Consider the following 20,627-nt stretch of genomic DNA (forward strand, 5'->3'; position numbering starts at 1 on the left):
TCTCCCAATCAGATGGGTCATTGAGTCCGACTGCCCGTCTTCCGATTCAACAAGTCAAATCGGCCAAAATGAAGGCCGACGGCTCCACAGACGGACGACGGCACGGAACACACGGAACAGACTCGAGTCACCGACCTCGCCAGACTGTCAGACGGCCGATTATCAGGTTGGTGTGTCAGGACCTTTAAATGGGAGGCTTTCAAACAGGAACCAACGACAGTGAAGGTCCGGTCACATCATCGTTCTTGCGTTCACTTCTCTTTGAACGGCGGACACGTTTAACCCTTGAGTTGTCTTCCCGTCCACCATGCAAGTTTTAGTTTTTCTGGGTTAAAATTAAAACTTTTTTTCAACGTTTTTTGGTTGACTTTTTTGACACTTGTTTTCCGATGATTTTGTCACTTTTTTTTTCAATGTTTTTGTCTCGTTTCCCAACGTTTTTTAAGCCTCTCTCAACCAATTTTTTGTCACTTTTTCACAAATCTAATGAAAGTAGTGAAGTTATTTATTTAACATATTGAAACTTTTTTGAAAATGGGTCAAATTTGACCCGAGGACAACACAAGGGTTAAGTATCTTTTTCTTAACTTTGAGCGTGCGGATGAACACGGTCGGCGTCTAAAAGCACCGCTGCGCCGTGATCCAACATGAAGACCTTATTATTCCAGCAGCGTGTATATGTTTAGTATTCATCTCACTATGGAACAGTTTACCATCATCTTTTCCTTCTTCTTTCAGGGCAGTTTATGTTTGAATGCAGAGATGTGACCGCACCTTCAGAGCAAAAGAAAAAAAGACCAAAAAGTCCGTGAAGCTTTCACGGATATTTTCCAACACAGAAATCACATCATCGTGAATATTTCTCGGCCAACTTTGACTGCTTCTCAGCAGCTTACGTTTAGGATAAAAGCAGATGCAAGTTCTGGAAAAAATAAGAATATAAATGTGTTTTCTTGACTAACGAAAAGGATTTAGAAAGCCAAGAGTGCAATGAGTTATTAGTCCACTAATCCACTCATGTTTTTAGTTTTTTTTTAGACGTGAAGCACCTTAATGTTTGGACTCCAGATTCTCCAAAAGAATCACAGCTGGAGACTTCAGCTTTCACTGAAAATAGACATTTTCTTCCAGTTTCTTAGAGAATGTTTCCATAAGAAAAGCTGAAACACTAGTGGAGGTTTCTCCCCACATTACAGAATTATTATTATTACCATAACCCTGGTGTTGTCTTCCCGTCGATCAAGCAACTTTTAGTTTTTCTGGGTCAAGATTTGAAATCCAAACTCCTTTTTTTCCACACTTTTTTGTCCAAGTTTTTAGTCACTTCTGCTGTTTGTTTCTGCACTTTTTTTTTTGATGTTTTTCTTCTTTTTTTGCGCCATGTTTTTGAAGCTTTTTCCCAAAAATGTATCTTTTTTTTTCAACGTCCTTTTATCAAATTTTTTCTTCAAATTCTATAAAATTGAATAAAACACCCAAATTCAATGAAAGTAGAGAACTGATCAGTTATTTAACTTGTGAAGAGCGTTGTAGGGAACATCCACGTTATATTTTTGGACAATTTGGTTGAAAGAAACCCAAATTTATGATACAGAAACTTTTTGAAAATGGGTCAGATTTGACCCGAGGACAACAGGAGGGTTAATAACTAAAACAAAATGACCGTAAAGACAAAAAAACGCAGATTGTTTTTGTTGCGCTGCAGCGAAGATAGTTGGCTTATATTGTTAAAATGATATAAACGTTACTGTCCATTTCAGTACATCTTTTCACTCTGATGGGTTTCAGTTTTTCAGACGTTGGAAGAAAGAACAGAGGCAGGACTTAGCTGGAGAACTATTTGAAAACGGCGCCACCTGCGGGAAACGAGCGGTCCTACTGCAGTTTTTCAACGTTAACGTTTTCTTTGTATAAAGAAGTAAAAGGCTGATATTAAATACTCAAACTGGAACAACCTTCTGCTCATGACTAGGGCTGCAACTAAGGATTGTTTTCTGGATGAATGGATGAAGGCCGTTTTATGCTTCTGCGTCGAATTAACAGCGTTCCCCCGCAGACCCCTCTGCGTCTACGCCGTAGCCTGACGTCAACTCTCGAAAAATGTAACTACACGCCGCTCGGCCGTGGCTTGGTAGCATTGCACCCCCCCCCCCCCCCGACTCATTTCCTGGTTCTCCTTCTCCATAAACAACATGAAATCAAGGAGAGGGTTAACTCCAGATTTCCCACCGTGGTCACAAAGAACAGGGGAGACACTTTGTTTCTCTCACTAAGATTCTAGTCACTACTACTGAAGATAATCACCATCACTCTCTCACTTCTCCCTCGCTCTACCACACACTCCCCTCACACACACACACACACATGCCGGCCGGTCGACGCACACACCAGCGCACAAGTATAAAGATCAGGCCACTTACGTAGGCTACGGAGAAAGCTCTGCGTGGAGCCTCCGCACAACCATTAAACAGGCTTTAGTTGTTTGGTCTATAAAATGCCAGAAAATGGGGAAAATGTCAACCAGTGTTTCCCAAAAACCCAGTCATTCCTTTTAGGGATTTATTTCTACCGTTTATTAATCACACCAACTTATAGCTAAGCTACTGTGCTCGTTACAGTTGTACCTTTGGTTGGGAATCCCTGTTTTTAGAGAGAGTTTAACCCTTGTGTTGTCTTCCATTGGACCGTGCACGCAGGTCCTCCCTGGTCAAAACTGAAAATCAACATTTTTGTCCCTTTTTTTTCGACACTTTTGGCACTTTTTTCAATGTTTTTGGCACTTTTTACCGTTGAATGCTTCTTTTTCACTAGACTACCATGTATAAAGAACACTCACGCCAACTTATTATTAGTTTTACACTTATTTTTGGAATTCATGGTCAATCAACCTCATTTATATGAAAGTTCAGAGAGGATCCTTTCACGAAAACGTTTCAATTTCTTTTTCAAATGCTAAAAAACACCCCAAAATTCAATGAAAGTAGAGATCTGATCTCTCGTTGTAAGGAATCATCCATCTGTGTTGTTATTATTTTTGGGTAAATAAAATTCGGTAGTTAAAAAAGAAATCCATATTTCTAAAACAGAAATTCAGAAAATGGGTCAAATTTGACCCGAAGACAACACAAGGGTTTTTAAAATGTAAAGAAATAAAAACAGTAACTCTCTCTACCTGCGGGTGGCGCAGTTTGGTCTGAAGATGCATTCAGGTGCTTCACGTCAACCACTGTTTCGGGGGGGGAAAAATAATATTAAGCATCAACTTTAAGTTAAGAGACCATTGGGGAGGAAAAAACGAAAATTTCAGGGCAAGTCAAGGCAGTCACGCAAACACAGATCTAGAGTTCTCCCAGCGGTTCTCAGACAGACGGACGGACGGACGGAGACAGACGGAGGAGGAGCAGATTATGGGCGTTGAAGGCGATGATGCGTACAGACGCCGCTGCACTTTTCAGAGCGTGCACTATGACGGATACATGTTTTTGCAGGACACCACGCAGCTCTCCTCCCGGCGGCAGATTAAGACTCGGGAGGATTCTTCTATCTACAGGAATGCGTCTCGCACGTGAACCCGAGTGGCGTTCCCGCCTCAGGTCTCGGTGCGTGTGTGTGTGTGTGTGTATATGTGTGTGTGTGTGTGTGTGTGTGTGTGTGTGTGTGTGTAGCCAGAGGATTAGACGTCACGGGGCGAAGGATACGTTTCGGACACCACGGAGGCGATGTATTGCAAGGCAGCCGTTTACGATAAACCATTAACGGAGAATAAAGCAGGAATTAATCAAACGTGTTTATTTTCTTACTGCGTTGGGATGAGAGAGTGTGTAGCAAAGTGCAAAGAGTTCAAACACACACACACACACACACGCACACACACACACACACACACACACACACACACACACACACGGCAGCCTCGTGTTGCAACAGAAGTGTGACATTGTTGTGGGAGTGTCTATGTATCGCAGAGAGCGCGTCACAATATATCGCCGTGTGGGTTGTTGTCCCGCTGCCAGTCTGCAGAGATCCGAACACGGTCGGCTCGCTCTTCAGTCATGCAGAAAAGACAACAAAACGCAACGAAGACCAAAGCTTTCGGATCCGACCTGAGGCGTTATGACCCGGAGGTGGCGCCGTGACGGTGCTGCGGGGTGGGGAGGGGGTCAGGAGTGATCAGGAGTGATCCATGGGTTCCATGGCGTTGTTTTGCTCGCCGTCCTGACTCTCCATCTCCTCCGTTTGCTCCGCCTTCCCGTCCGGTTTGTCGGCCTCGCCTGCCTCGCCTGCCTCGCCTGCCGCGCCCGCTGCAGGTTCGCGGTCAACCTTAGGCGTCGGTTGGCCCGTCTTAGTCCCGTCTGTCCGCTCCTGGCCGCCGCTCTGCTGCTCTCGGAGGTGGCGCTCCATGGAGGCCTGGATGGAGGACACCATCTCCTGTAGCTTCCTCCGCTGCTGCTCCATCAGGCCGGGGTCCGGGCCGCGCCCGTCCTTCATGGTGACGAAGCCCGGTGCCATGCGGACCAGCTCCCGGGTGGCGTCCTCGGGGATGTCCGACAGATCCGGTGGGCCCCGGGACACGCTGGCGCTCAGGTCCACGCCGCTGCTGTGCTGGCGCGTGATAGGCCGGTGCTCTGGAGGGGAGGAGCCCCCGGCGCTGCCCAGCGAGTGGCCTTTGCCCTGGAAGGCCGTGACGCTCTGCAGCTGCTCCTTCTTGCGGACGACTCCGCCGCTGCCCAGCCGCAGCCCGCCGTGAGACGGGCTCCCCTCTCGGCTGCCGCGGCCGGCGCCGTCGGGGCGCAGCTGCGCCAGCGCCTCCTTCACCAGATCCTCCACATCGGGGCCGACGGGGAAGTGGCCGGCGGCGTCCACGCACAGCTCCAGGCGCTCCTCGGCGGCGTTATAAACAAAGGTTTTCCCCGTCAGGTGAGGCAGTGTGCAGTGCTTCCCGTCCATCAGGCCTGAAACACAAAACCATCAGAGAATCTTCAGGATGTTACGACATTCGCGTGTAGATGTGTAGCAAAAGCCAATCAGTGTTTAGAAAGCAGTTTTCTGTGGGAAAAGTAAGCAGGGGAGTTTGACTACCTGGGGCCTGTTTCACAAAACCAAGATAAGGGATTAAGCTGGGATTTCCCCGTTATCCTGGATGAATTAAGCCTTGACTCGGTTTCACGAAAGTGGAGGCACATAAATCACCATGGAGATTTACTCTGTGCAGCTAGCCTGCTCCTGACCAGGCTAACAGCCAGGATTTATTAATCCTGGAGCCTTTTCTGATCACCCAGCAGGTTTTACCCTATTGTTATCAGCCGGGATTAAAATACAACAGGTGCATATTGCGGTTCATTTAAGTACTGTTGTTATTTAAAGTTGGGACCATCATTTTTTTTTTATAATTATTCATGTGACAGTCATTGTTACTGTTATATTGCTGTATGAAGACTGCTGTTCATATTGTTGTTAGAAGTTTGATGAATATATTATGGCAGTTGTTGAGATAATTAGAAAAGACTGATAAAATTTCAAATGTGTTTTAAATGAAATCTGTTACTAAGGGTAATAAATACATACAACGCTGTACATTTCTATAGTTGACCAATGCACCTTGAATTATTTTAGTTGATAAATTTTTTTTTTTAAATTCTTTAACAATAAAGGATCATGTTTGTTCCGCTTCCATGTGCATTGTATTTGGCATTCTTAACACACAATTTGTGTTGTTATTGCTGGGACTATAATTTGGGAGGATTGTACAATTTAAAGAACATATCCTAATTGTACAATCCTCCCAAATTATAGTCTTAGTTCACTGGACCAGTAACTATCTAGTGATGTAGGCTACTGTACATTCATGTAACAACAGGGAGAGGACACCCCAATGGTTTTTGACCTTATGTTTTGCTGGGGGGGGAAATAACTGATGAATATACTCTGTTCCATTCATGTTTACAGTGTGCATGGAATGTATCACTTAATTATCTTTATAGTTTCTAGATTTTAGAGTCCAATTTCTTCAGTGTCTTTATTTTCTATGTCCATATATACAAGGGAGCAAGGCATATAATATGTAGAGAAGGAAGCTCGTCCTCTATAAAAATTTTTAAAAAAAACGCGATAATAGCGGACAGACTGAATGATATATCTAAAAAATATACATTTATGAACTACTGCTCTTAACTGAAACCATTCAATGAGTCACTGTCATTTGCAAAAACGAACAGTTGTACACTTTGCATTAAAAGCGAGCAGTGGAAGTTAATATGACTTAGGAAATTTATATTTTAGCCCATTAAAGAGAGAGGGCGAAACAGAGTGAAAGAGATATTTACGCATCATACTCTAGCATTGTAGAAAATTGATCTTCATGGTAAATTTCCTGAGTAACATTATCTTCTGTTTACTTTTAAGGCAAAGAGTACAACTGTTAATTTGTGCAAATGATTAGTAGCCTAATCCTTGAATGGTATGATTATGACGGTTTCAGTTCAGAGCAGTGGTCAGTTAATGTATATATTTAGGCTGCTTACACATTCAGTCGGTCCGTGATCGTCTGCCACGCTTTCTCTCACTGTTTCATTACAGCGGCCGTGTTTCTTTTCTTTTTATACAAATAATGTGTTTCACGTGATCATACTTCCACAAGAAGCTGCTGCTCACTCTGTATAAAGTATGAACAATGCGTATTCTCCATTTTGGCATCAGTAAATCTGTGATCGACCTCGCGGTCTTTTGAGGAAAGCTGTGGACGCTCATCTATCTGAATTACTTCAGCCTGGCTCGACCTAGTCGCTCCTCCTCAGCCTGACTTGGCCTTCGTGAAACGCACCAAGCCAGGATGCACAGATTAGACTAGGTCAAGCCTCGCTTTATCAGTTATCCTGGATTTATATATTCTGCTTTTGTGAAACAGGCCCCTGGTAAGTTCTGAAAATGATATGCATGTTGTTGTGTTTGTGGAGCAGCTCCGATGTTAGCACAGCCCTGATAGAACCAAACTCCATCCAGAAAACAAGCATTTTAAAAGTTGTTTGCTTGTCGTCTTGCGGACAGACCTGATAAAGTATGAATTCTGACTTTTTACAAATCAGCATCATGATGTTGTTATTTCGGCATACTTTTTATCTGTAACCAGTGTTGGGCAAGTTACTTCCAAAATATAATACATTATTGATTACTAGTTACTGTCATTTGAGAGTAATTAGTTATATTACAATACTACTGTCTCTGAATTGCTATGCTTTACACTACTTTTGCATTACTTTTGAGTTACTCTCACCAAAATAAAAGCGGAAATTATGACTTGGCAGGTAGCTTTTGAGTTTCCCCACGGGATCAACAAAGTCTCATCTTTATCCACGATATACTTATAATTTATTCATATTATTTTGTATTATTAATGTGAATCTGCAAAGTAACTAAAGCTATAAAATAAATAGTTAAGTAAAACGTACAATAGCCTACTTGACTCTGAATTGTGGTGGACTAGAAGTATCCTAATAATAGGAGAAAATTAAAATACTCAATTAAAAGCACCTTACCATTGAATCGAAGTAGCCTAGGTTATAGTTACTTTCCACCGCTGATAAAATGTAATGATATTACGTGTAGCAACACTAAACATTAATTCCAGACATGTTATCTGTCAATTGCTCGGTCACATTGCTGTCAATAATGTCCATCTCGCAAATGTATCCGTCTCTGCAGTCATCTCAACCATCGAATCCAGCAACAGGAAATAACATTCGCAGACTTAAGTTACTGAGATTGTAACGAGTATAATATTACTGACATTTTATTAGTACTGCGTTATATTACTGCGTTAAAGCCAAAACGAATACATTACTGTAATTGCGTTACTTTTGTAACGCGTTACTCCCAACGCTGGTTACGACACAAAATCATTTCTATCCTTCTGATCTAATGTTGCAGAAGTGAAACTCTGAGGGAGTTGAGGTGTACCAATCAGTGAGAGAGGCTGGGTATGATTTGAATGTTTCTATACTGGTGCAACACCAGAATAGAATCAAAATAAAATGATGCTTCGTCTCACTATCTTTTGGCTGCCCCCTCTTAGATGACTAATCGGTCGTTTTGGTTTTGGTCAACTAAGATTTCTATCCATTAGGCTATTAGTAATTTTGTGATGCTTTTTCAAGCTTAATGATTTAATGCGTGCATGTCACTGTCTGCCTGTCTGTCTGTCTCTCTGTCTCTCTCTCCGTGTAGTGTAGAACCGGTTAAAGTAGAATCTGTGTAACCACAGCAGGTCAGAAAACACCCCAAACCTGATTACAGGAATCAGGGTGTTTCCAAGTCACATGTCTCATTATGGTCTAACCTTCTGTCTGTCTGTCTGTCTGTCTGTCTGTCTGTCTTTCTCTCTGCCTTTTGTTCCTTCTTTCTGTTCCTTCTGTCTGTCTGTCTGTCTGTCTGTCTGCCTGCCTGCCTTTCTTTCTTTCTTTCTTTCTGCCTGCCTGTCTGCCTGTCTGCCTGTCTGTCTGTCTGACGATGTGTCCCAGCGCTGCAGGTAAAAGCCAAACGTACCCATGTCCTTCTTGACGATGTTGTAGAAGACGCCGCCCTGCTGGAATAAGTGCGGCAGCTTCTTTGCGTACGACCAAACGTCCTCGCCTGGAAAATAGAGAGAGAGAGAAAAACTGGAATCAACAAACCAACACACCCACACCCACACCCACACACACCCACCCACACCCACACACACACACACACGTTGCATTTAGAGCAACACCTGCAGCCTGTGAGACTCAGCTGATAATCTGCGGTTTGTTATTCACCTGCCTGCTGTGACCAATCAGGAAGCAGCGTGCAGGGGTGCTGTACACCTACATGAGAGAGCGGTTTCCTCTCACGCAGATAAACAACCGACAGATAAACAATGGATTAGTTATCAACTATTAAATTAATCTCCAACTATTTTGATAATCGATGAATCGGTCTGAGTTAAACCTTATGTGACGTCAGCTTGTTAAATGTGAACATTTTCTACTTTCTTCTCTCCTCTGAGATAGTAAACTGAATCCTTTCATCCTTCCCTGCGTACTTCCTTTCCTGTCTTCTTTCCTTCCTTGCCTCCTTTCTTTCATCCTTCTGTCCCTTTCTCTTCTTTTATTCCCTCTATACTTCCTTTTCTCTCCCCTCATTACATACTTAAAAACTTACATAATACTAAAGCTGCAAAGATGAATGGATTAGTTGTCAACTATTAAATTAATCTCCAACTATTTTGATAATCGAATAATCCAGTTTTTTAGGTAAACTTGTGTGATGTCAGCTTGTTAAATGTGAATATCTTCTAGTTTCTTCTCTCCTCTGGGACAGGAAACTGAATCCTTTCATCCTTCCTTCCTTCTCTGCATTCCTTCCCTTCCTCCTTCCCTACGTACTTCCTTTCTTCTGTCTTCTTTCCATCCTTCTTTATTTCTTTGTTTGCTTTCCTTCTATCCTGCCTTCTTTCCCTTTTCTTTCCATCCTGGCCTACTTCCTTCCCTCCTCTTTTCTTCCCTACGTTCTTCCCTTCTTCTCTCCTTCCCTCCTTACATATTTACTCAAAGCTTACATAAAGTGTAGAGCTGCAGAGATGAATGGATTAGTTGTCAGCTATTACATTAATATCCAACTATTCTGAGATATTTCATATCCATCCATCAGTTTGAGTCATTTTTTATGTAAAAACAGGTAAACTTCTCTGATGTCAGCTTGTTAAATGTGATTTTTTTCTAGTGTCTTCTCTCTTCTGTGACAGGAAACTGGATATATTTGAGTTGTGGACAAAACAAGACATGTGAGGACGTCATCTTGGACTTTTTGGGAAACACTGATCCACATTTTAGAGACCCAACAACTCATCCATTCATCCAGAAAACAAGCCACACATTAGTTGCAGCCCTAAACAGAAAATATTATTCTTTTGAAGTGAATGAGCACCACTCAAGATGCTGCACCAAGTTGTTTTCAGACTCTGCTTTTCTTTTCATCTCATGTTTAAACGTTTCAGAATTTAAATATCTGGCTTGTTTTAAAGTAAAGAAGGATAGTGTTTGTGTCCGAGCAGCTAAAAGCATCCTGACATTTCTACTGTGTGAAGACTCTGGGCGGATGTTTTGTGTGTCTAAGCAGACGGCAGGATTGTTGAACGTGAGCTCCTGCTAACAGGAAGTGCAGCGTCAGGCCTGCAGAGCCGTTCAGAGTGCAGATGAGACCTTCCTGGATATCGACAGACGCTGACTGTTGGCCGCCTCATTTGTTTATCTGGACGCAGCCGCGACCTTCGACCCTGTTGGCTGGTGAGACGGGGGAGGGCGGCGGCGAGATGCCTGAGTCAGCACATGGAGCACGCGCGCACACATACACACACACACACACACACACACACACGGACGGACATACAGATTCAGATACAGACAGATGGACCGATGAACACACAAACACACACACACACACACGTTGCATTTAGAGCAACACCTGCAGCCTGTGAGACTCTCAGCTGATAACCTGCGGTTTGTTATTCACCTGCCTGCTGTGACCAATCAGGAAGCAGCGTGCAGGGGTGCTGTACACCTACATGAGAGAGCGGTTTCCTCTCACGCAGATAAACAACCGATTAGTTGTCAACTATTAAATCATCTATATAATAACCTCCAACTATTTTGATAATCGATTAATCAGTTTGAGTTCAAACTTGTCTGTCTGCAGCTTGTTAAATGTGAATATTTTCTAGTTTCTTCTCTCCTCTGTGACAGGAAAATGAATAATGAATGAATTGTGTGTGAAGTTTCCCTCTTAAATTCACCAAAGGTTAGCAGTAATTAATATTCCAAGTGTCTGACAACATCATGGAAAGGTTTTCTAAGGAGGCTGACCTTTCTGTTAAAGAGTAAGATCCTTTTTTTAAACATAAAAACATCTGCGAAATTGCACTCGCTGAACCCACCAGACTCCATGTAAATAAACACTAATTTTAGCATCGTAAAACACACTTAATTCAAAGTCGACAGAAACAAAATAAAACTATGAAAAGCCGTTTTGTGTCGTCTTTCCACTTGTCCAACCATCACAACTCTAGTTTTGGTTGAAATAAACACATAGTTTACAGATTTACATGTGAGAATATGTTGGCTCTATACACGCTAAAAGTATTGTTTTTTTTAAATGGAGTCTGGTGGGTTTAGCGCTAGCGACTTCAGAGCTGTTTCTGGTTAAACAGAAAGGTCTTAAAGAGGTTTAAAAGGTCTATCTCTGAAGGGATCCTTTCATAATGTTGTCAGACACTTAGAATTTTAATCTGAGTCTGTCAGCGGCAAAAACAGAACTTTTAGTGGACCAATTTTAATATAAAAAATAATTGTCTAAATGTCAGTAATCAACCGGGGAAGTTTAATGTTGATATCAGTTATAATCTTGTCCCTGTTCACCTGCAGTGACTCCTTAAAATCTGCTCTCAGAACTAAACTAAAACTAATTTCTTTAGAAGAGGTTTCATGAGAAGGCGAGGGAGAGACCGCTTACATGTCAGACTTCTATTCTTACTACAGATGTAACAAGGCATTGTGAATCTGTTAAAAAAATGGACATAGGTGTGTAAAGATTACAACCGGTTGGGATGAACAGCCGAGGGAGTAACCTACTCTAACTGGTTTGACTTCGCCTTCTTTGTTTAGTCATTTAAAGAGATTAGTTTATTATTTCATTTGTAGAATTTAACCCTTGTGTTGTCTTTCCGTCGACCATGCACCTTTTGGTTTTTCTCGGTCAAAATTTAAAATTAAATTGGGTTTTTTTTTTCAACTTTTGTCACTTTTTTCTGAGTTTATTTGTCACTACTTCCGATGTTTTCTTGTCACTTTTTTGATGTTTTTGTGTTTTTTCCCCACGTTTAAGAAGCTTTTCTGACATTTGTCGCTTTTTTCAATGTTGTTTTAACAATTTTATTTTTCAAATGCTATAAAAATTGAATCAAAACACCCACAATTCAATGAAAGTATTGAACTGATCTTTCATTTTACTTGTGAAGAGCGTTCTATGGAACCATCTGCATTATTATTGGGCAATTTGGTTGAAAGAAATCCAAATTTCTGAAATAGAAACGTTGAAAATGGGTCAAATTTGACCCGAGGAAAACAGGAGGGTTAACTAATTATTTCATTAATAGTACTTAAAAGAAAATACAGTTTCAGTGACACTTTTCTTCAGGACGCATCTGTTGTTCTGCACAGTTTGTAGAAAAGCAGGAATATTTTTCACTCATTTTGTCTGCAGCTCATTCTGTTAAAATAATCAGATGGTCAACTTAAAATCCTGAATGGTATGAATGGTGAGTAGTAGTTAGAGTTATCCCTGATCAGATAGAACAGGAAAACACTGACAGGGGACATTTTACTGCACCATACAGACTTCACTTCAAGTACTTTAACTGCATTAGTGATGCTGATTAAACCCTTTTAATTACGTAAGGTTTTGAATGCAGAACTTGTATTTGTTGTGGAGTATTTTCACAGTGTGGTGTTGGTACTTTTACTGCAGTTAAGGATCTGAATACTTCATCAGTAGAAGTTTAATCGTTTTTTTTGGAGACTTTTTATGCTTCAGATTCATTTACAGATGTTCCGATACTGATACCAGTATCAGTATCTGCTCCGATACTGCCGAAAACGCTGGTATCAGTATCAGGAAGTACTGGAGTTTATACACCGATCAGATACCACGTAATAAAGCCCTAAAGAAAATCTACCTTAAAGTAGTTTATTTAGGTTCTTTTTCCGTTATAACTGACTGTATATTAGTCTATGGTTATAACTGACTGTATATTAGTCTATGGTTATAACTGACTGTATATTAGTCTATGGTTATAACTGACTGTATATTAGTCTATGGTTATAACTGACTGTATATTAGTCTATGTTATAACTGACTGTATATTAGTCTATGTTATAACTGACTGTATATTAGTCTATGTTATAACTGACTGTATATTAGTCTATGGTTATAACTGACTGTATATTAGTCTATGTTATAACTGATTGTATATTAGTCTATGTTATAACTGACTGTATATTAGTCTATGGTTATAACTGACTGTATATTAGTCTATGTTATAACTGACTGTATATTAGTCTATGGTTATAACTGACTGTATATTAGTCTGTTATAACTGACTGTATATTAGTCTATGGTTATAACTGACTGTATATTAGTCTATGGTTATAACTGACTGTGTATTAGTCTATGTTATAACTGACTGTATATTAGTCTGTGTTATAACTGACTGTATATTAGTCTATGGTTATAACTGACTGTATATTAGTCTATGGTTATAACTGACTGTATATTAGTCTATGTTATAACTGACTGGATATTAGTCTATGGTTATAACTGACTGGATATTAGTCTATGGTTATAACTGACTGTATATTAGTCTATGTTATAACTGACTGTATATTAGTCTATGTTATAACTGACTGTATATTAGTCTATGGTTATAACTGACTGTATATTAGTCTATGGTTATAACTGACTGTATATTAGTCTATGGTTATAACTGACTGTATATTAGTCTATGTTATAACTGACTGTATATTAGTCTATGGTTATAACTGATTGTATATTAGTCTATGGTTATAACTGACTGTATATTAGTCTATGGTTATAACTGACTGTATATTAGTCTATGTTATAACTGACTGGATATTAGTCTATGTTATAACTGACTGTATATTAGTCTATGTTATAACTGACTGTATATTAGTCTATGGTTATAACTGATTGTATATTAGTCTATGTTATAACTGACTGTATATTAGTCTATGTTATAACTGACTGTATATTAGTCTATGGTTATAACTGACTGTATATTAGTCTATGTTATAACTGACTGTATATTAGTCTATGTTATAACTGACTGCATATTAGTCTATAGTTATAACTGACTGTATATTAGTCTATGTTATAACTGACTGTATATTAGTCTATGTTATAACTGACTGTATATTAGTCTGTTATAACTGACTGTATATTAGTCTGTTATAACTGACTGTATATTAGTCTATGGTTATAACTGACTGTATATTAGTCTATGGTTATAACTGACTGTATATTAGTCTATGGTTATAACTGACTGTATATTAGTCTGTTATAACTGACTGTATATTAGTCTGTTATAACTGACTGTATATTAGTCTATGGTTATAACTGACTGTATATTAGTCTATGGTTATAACTGACTGTATATTAGTCTATGTTATAACTGACTGTATATTAGTCTATGGTTATAACTGACTGTATATTAGTCTATGGTTATAACTGACTGTATATTAGTCTATAGTTATAACTGACTGTATATTAGTCTATGGTTATAACTGACATCTCTAGATTCATTTTACACCATTTTTTTTTCATGAACTTAAAGTGTGTGAAGTGTAAACGCTACAGCCCTTACTCTTACCCATCAAGGTTGCTAGGAGACAAAGGGAGGACATCTCAAGGTCGATGCTGTCCTGGAGCTCGCGGCTGCTCATCCTGCCGGTCGTCGTCACGGCGTCCTCGCTCTTCACGGCGTGCAGGGCGGAGTGGGAGCTGGAGGCTCGCGGTATGGACGCCACGGGGCTTTTGTCCTCGCCGCCTCTCAGTATCTCCACCGTCACCCTGTCGCCGTGCTGCAGCGCCACGGGCTCGTTCTCCTCGCCGTCCCTCGCGGGGACTAGCTCTTTGGGCGGGAAGCCGTAGCGGATGAACTGCTGCCCCGGCGGCACGCCAAACTGGTTGGCGATGCTCCGCTGCAGCTCCGAGAAGGTGGTGCGAGCCTGCAGGGTCAGCATCGCCTGCCTGCCGTCGCTGGTCGTCACGCGGATCTTCTTCTCCTTATTGGACGAAGAGGACGGGGAGGATTTAGTGGGCGTGGCCGGAGCTGAAGAGGAGGACGTTTCCGGGGAGCCCCCGGGGGAAGACGTCCGGCCGTGGCCCTTCTGCTCCTGCTTCAGTTTGTCCGTCAGTCGCTTCTGCGTGACGAAGGCCTGCTCGCTGATGCTCTGCTGGATGCTGCGCTCCGCCCGGCTCATCGTCAGCTCCTCTTTGTGGAGCGTCTTCGCTTTCTGGCCCGTGAGGATGATCTTAGTGGGCGGCTGCGGGTCTGGCGCCTGCGGAGCCTCCGCGGCGTCGGTGAGACGCGGCACGTGAGCCCCGTCGATGGACACCGGGTTGTACTCGTCCGGGTTCTTTTTGGCGGTGTGATGCAGGATGGTGTTGACTACTTTCTGCACCAGGATCTCGCTGCCGAACTCTCCCGGGAAGTGCTTGGTGACGAGCTTCATGGCCACGTCGTACACGTTGCTGTTCAAAGACGGCTCCGTCTCGTACTGGAACCAGTACACCGTCTCCCTCACCACCCGGCCGCCCCACTCCAGCGTGATGGGGAAGGCCTCGGGGAGGTTGTCGTACTCCTTCTCCTCCCAGAAATGTTTGAAGCCGCACCCGCATTTCCCGCCGTGGGAGCGGGTGTTGGTTCGGTCTCCGTCCAGATACACCACGGACCCGTTGCCGCGGATGTGGCGCACTGACGTGCCGTGACACCAGTTGCAGGTGTTGAGGGAGCTCAGTTTGTAATCTGGGATGAGGACGTCTCTCTGGGGGTCGTAGGAGCACACGACGTTGTTGAGCGGGAAGCTGTAGTTCTTATCCGGCCGCAGCTGGCCGTGAGTGGATTTGGCCAAGTTGTAGAGCTTCCCGCCGGGAACCAGCCACTCGGGCAGGACGTGCAGCTCAGACAGGGCGCCGCATATCAGGCAGCGGTGCAGCCGATTCTCCATCACCGACTTCTTAGCTGCCTCGGTCACCTCCTCGGGCTGGATGCCGATCATGCCGGTGCGCCTGTACACGTACTGGTGCACGTCCGCCACCAGCGCCGGATGGATGCTGTGCTTCTCCATGAACACCTCCTCCATGGCGTTGACTAGCCGCATCAGATACTTATCCTGCAGGCTGCGGTCGCCGCCGATCACGCAGCTGCCGTCTTGCTCCAGCTTGATGTACTTCCTGATGAGCTCCTGAGGGACGCCCCAGGCTTTTGGCAGCAGGCGGGCCGGCAGCTTGGGCAGCACCGTGTTCTTGATTCCCACCAGAGGGATGTAGTGGTTCCTGCCGGAGCTGCTCCAGGCGATGCAGATGGGTTTGTTAAGCTGCCCGTCTTTCCCGCTGCACTGCTCCTCCGCCACCAGCCCAGGCAGGAAGGTGGCCGAATAATCCCCGGAGCTCCTCATCCCACTCAGGGAGTCCAGCAGGATTATGGGCCGGTGCAGGACGTTGGCTAAACCAAATATATGGATGTTGCGTAGTCCGAGCGGCACGCCTTCAGGCGGGATGAAAAGCGGATCGCACTCGTTTATGATGTCCTCCCACTCCGCGGCGTCGATAAAATCCTGAAAGAGAGCCTTATAGCGGTCCAGGTTCTGTTTGAAGTTCTGTTTCAGGTTTTCTCTCAGGGCGTGCCAGAACAGCTCCCTGCCCACCAGCGCTCTGGACACGGCGTGGACCAGGCAGTGCCCATCTCCATCTACATGGACGGGGATGAGACATTCTCTGCTGCTGTTGGCTTTCTTCACCTCCTCTAGAGTGTCATGGAGGTATATGAGGCTCCCTGACCTGTCTTTGCCGTAGCCCATTGTAGAAACATGGTCCGGCTCGATGAGAAAAGCTCTGTCTCCCAGGAGAGAGCAGTCAAACATCTCACCTTGGTTCATGTCCCTCAGCAGCTTGGCTTTGCCGGTCTGTTTATCCATGCCGTACCTGGTGAGCACCGGCGACAGCAGCTTGCAGTGGTAATTAGAAAGCCCCATTACTTTCACCAGCTCCGTGCCTTTCTTCGGGGCCCCGGTGACGCCGAGCAGGGCGTTTCTGAGCAGATTGTGGAGCACAACATCAGGATCCGTGACTTCTTCGACATTTAACAGGTTCTTCTGTTCGTGGCGTTGACCACACTCCGTGCACTCGATGCTAACGGAGCCGTAAGCGGGGAAGAATAGCCTCGCCTGACATTTCGGGTCCGGGCAGGTACCGGACAAAATACGCTTGTCTTTTTTCTTTGAGCTCTGTAGCAGCGACATGTCGGGCGGGAAAAGCTAAAAACTGTGCGTCAGCTTCACTAAATCATGATAGTTACCCTCCGGCGAGGCTGTCTGTTAGCTTCGGCTCTGCTAGCGATAGTTATTTGCCACAATAACACAAGAACAACACGGAAGCGGCTGTTTTTTTTTTTTTTCCTTTAGCAACTGGCCGTTGCTAAACGTAAATACGTCATGACGTAAGATTGTGGGACTTGTAGTTTTGCTGTGTATTAACTTTAAAATATTTACACACGAGAATCACAAATGACTCATGCTTACTTGTAATTGTGTCACTATAACTGCAAAACAAGAGACTTTTTTTTAATTTAACACACATCCATTGTTAAATGATTAAAATCAGCGACGTCAACGTTCAATCGCCTATGTTTCCCAGAATGCAACACGCCGCAGCGACGTTTTTGTTGTGTGAGGAAGTCAATACAGCAGAATCATGGCGGTTGGGCAGAATAGATGGATTGTTTCTCAAACTATCTTATAAATTTGGTCCCCGAAATGTAATAAAAGTGTTTATTGTGCTACATGTGCTTGTACAGTTTTGTGTAGCAGTGTGGTTTGTACGATTCGGGGCATACAAATAGCTGACTTTTAAATCAATGTAACTGACAACAGTAGTTTGGTGGCTAGCTTACGAGCTTATAATATAACGTTAATTAGTTGATTTAAGCAATGAATAACGACATTAATTCAAACATAATTCACAGTGTAGACTAACTGACGGCCGTTACACGCAGAGTTGTGGATCAATGGAGTGATAATGTTACTTTATTGATCTGGAATATGGAGAGAAAGAAACTGTCGCCAAACTCCATTCAGAAATCCGTCAATTTAAGACTTCTTCGCTTACCGTCAAACAAGTACATTTACTCAAGTACTGTACTTGTATAAATGAATGAATATCATGACAATACTATTCTTGTCAGGAGTACTTTACTTGAGTATTTTAATCTCATGGTATTTAATACTTCTACTACATCTCAGAGGGAAATGTACTTTTTACTTCACTACTTTTATTTCATTCAAACACAGTCATTCGTCAGAAAATACAACACGGTATCCACTTCCGGTTTTGCCCGTCACAATAAAAGCACTATGTTTAATGTAACTTCCTCTTAACCTTCAACTGAGAGGTTACACAATAAAATACCATACACTGTTAATAACGTACATTCATTTTAATTATTTAATTTATTTATAATAATTATAATTTGATGAATTTACTTTTTTTAATAAATATTTTTAATTTATTGTTACCTATTGTAATTTATTTTGGAATCATTTTAATATACTTATTAGTTTTGATAAATTCTTTATAATTTTAATGTATTTTTAAGTATTCATTTTTTTTCATTGTTTTTATGAAATTATTTTGTTTTTTTTAAATTTTGTAATGAAAAGAATTGTTTTAATTATTTTTGGAATTTTCTAAATTTATTTTTAATTACTTTTCTTTTGTATTTTTATTATATTGGCAAAAATGTCACTAACAGGCCAACAGTTCCATCAAGTGTCCAAAAGAGGAAATAGCAGGACTTAAAACTAAAAGAAAACTCATAAATCATAAATACTAATAACATAAAAATACAAAGAAGAAATAAAGAAATGCCAGGTAATGACGAAACATCTGTTTTAATATCATATGTTTTCATTTGTTCACAGGACCTCTTCCTGAAATAAATATTAATATTTCTGTTCATGGTAAAACTTCTCTGAACATCTGATAACAGTCTGTAGATTTATTATTACACTGCATATATCTATATTATTCTTACTACTAGTATAATGTCACTGCTACTACATTGCACATATCTGTACATGTTGTTCATACGTTGTTTATATTACATAGCCATATGTATTCTGCTCTTATAAGGTAACTGCTAGCTAATACACTGCACACATTTATATTTAATTTACATTACTCTAAACTACCTCCTGTAAACCAACTGTACACTACTGTCTACACTGCACTATATTTCTTGTCCTGTCTATACTTTGTATATCACATTGCACTTTTCTGCTCTTTTTTGCACTTCTGGTTGGACGCAAACTGCATTTTGTTGTCTTTGTACTTGTACTCTGCACAATGACAATAAAGTTGAATCTAATCTAATCTAATTTATTTGTCTTTCTGTGACTTTTTATTAACTTAAAGAATAAGTTCACACACATATGACGTATAAAACAAGAAATGTGCCCTAATTTGGTGCAAACATAAATGACTTATGATATTTTCTGTATGCTGTCACCAGCATTTTTGGGGGCAGGCCATAGGGGGCCGGGCCCGCCCCCAAAAATGCTTGTGCCCCCCCACTTGAGGCACAGATCTCTTAAAAAAGTTTTACTTTAATTTTAATTTTATATTATCATAGCTAATTTTGTGTTGCATTAATGTTGCATTATTTATCATTAAAATATAAAAAAATATAAAGAAACAATGGTGTGATTTTGTTTGATTGATGGGAATCTACACTGCAACAGCCTATCACAGCCTTACTAAAAAGAAAGTTAGGCTACGTACGTGACGTAGCCTACGTCAGTGTAGCCGCTCGCGATATTTTTTTCTCCCACTATGGCCATGCCAAGACCCGCCCTTCAATAGCTACTATTGGCCAGGCGTCCATGCTTACGCAAGGCAACGTAACCTGATTTGTACAGGTCCTATCCCCTGACCAATCGGCTATCCTAACCTTAACCACTCGAGGTGAAATGCCTAACCCCAACCAATTAGGCTGCTTCGTAGGGCGGGTCTTGGCGTGGCCATAGTTTTTTTTTTTTTTTTATTGCAGAATACATTTGTTACAATTTGTCAAAAAAGGAAATTGAACTTGTAGAACACATCATTTTGTTACAGATCATGTTTTCATAAATGATAAAAAAAATAAGTAAGAAAGTAATAAAAATAAGAAAAAAATAATACATATCAGTCAATAGATATACAGATGAAAGAAATATCATATAACAAGTAGTCAGTAAAAAATTATAAACAACAAAAGTACATAGAGTATCAGATAAATAAATAAATAAGTAAGTAAATATCAGTTAAATTAATTATAAAGTTAAATCAGATAAGCATTGCATACATTTGATGCTGATTTACCCTCTAATCCAGAAATACAATCTATATAATATTTTAAGTCAAGTTTAAAAACATTGAAAAGGGGTTTGTTTTTCATAAACTTCGATTTATGAATAAAGAATTTTCCAAGCAGAATTATTAAGTTGACTATATATTGTACAGAGGAGTTTGAGTCAGAAAAGTAAAAGAAGATATCAAAATTAGATAAATGTATGTTTGAGCCAACTTGTCCATTAATGAAACATTGTATATCATTCCACAGAGAAGAGCTATGTGAACAGTTATAGAATAAATAGTCTAACGTTTCTGTTTCCATAAAGCAAAAGCTGCATTTTTCGTCTACAGTAGGGATAAATTTAGAGATAATCTTGTTACAGGGGTAAAAATGGTGAAGAATTTTAAATATTTCTTTTACTTTGTTTGTAACT

The 20,627-nt window shown here is 41.3% G+C and overlaps 1 protein-coding gene across 1 annotated transcript; it reads right to left on the minus strand.

The window, feature by feature from the left end:
- Window positions 1-2,625: 2,625 nt before the first annotated feature.
- vcpip1 (valosin containing protein (p97)/p47 complex interacting protein 1) lies at window positions 2,626-17,294 on the minus strand. The gene is made up of 3 exons (XM_031292491.2): window positions 14,453-17,294; window positions 8,539-8,625; window positions 2,626-4,952 (listed from the first exon to the last, which is right to left on the minus strand). The coding sequence occupies exons 1-3, from the start codon at window positions 17,103-17,105 to the stop codon at window positions 4,171-4,173; spliced, it is 3,522 nt and encodes a 1,173-aa protein (XP_031148351.1). The 5' UTR covers window positions 17,106-17,294; the 3' UTR covers window positions 2,626-4,170.
- Between the last annotated feature and the right edge of the window lie 3,333 nt (window positions 17,295-20,627).

This window comes from Sander lucioperca, chromosome 9, assembly GCF_008315115.2.
Source record: "Sander lucioperca isolate FBNREF2018 chromosome 9, SLUC_FBN_1.2, whole genome shotgun sequence".
Lineage (NCBI taxonomy): Eukaryota > Metazoa > Chordata > Actinopteri > Perciformes > Percidae > Sander > Sander lucioperca.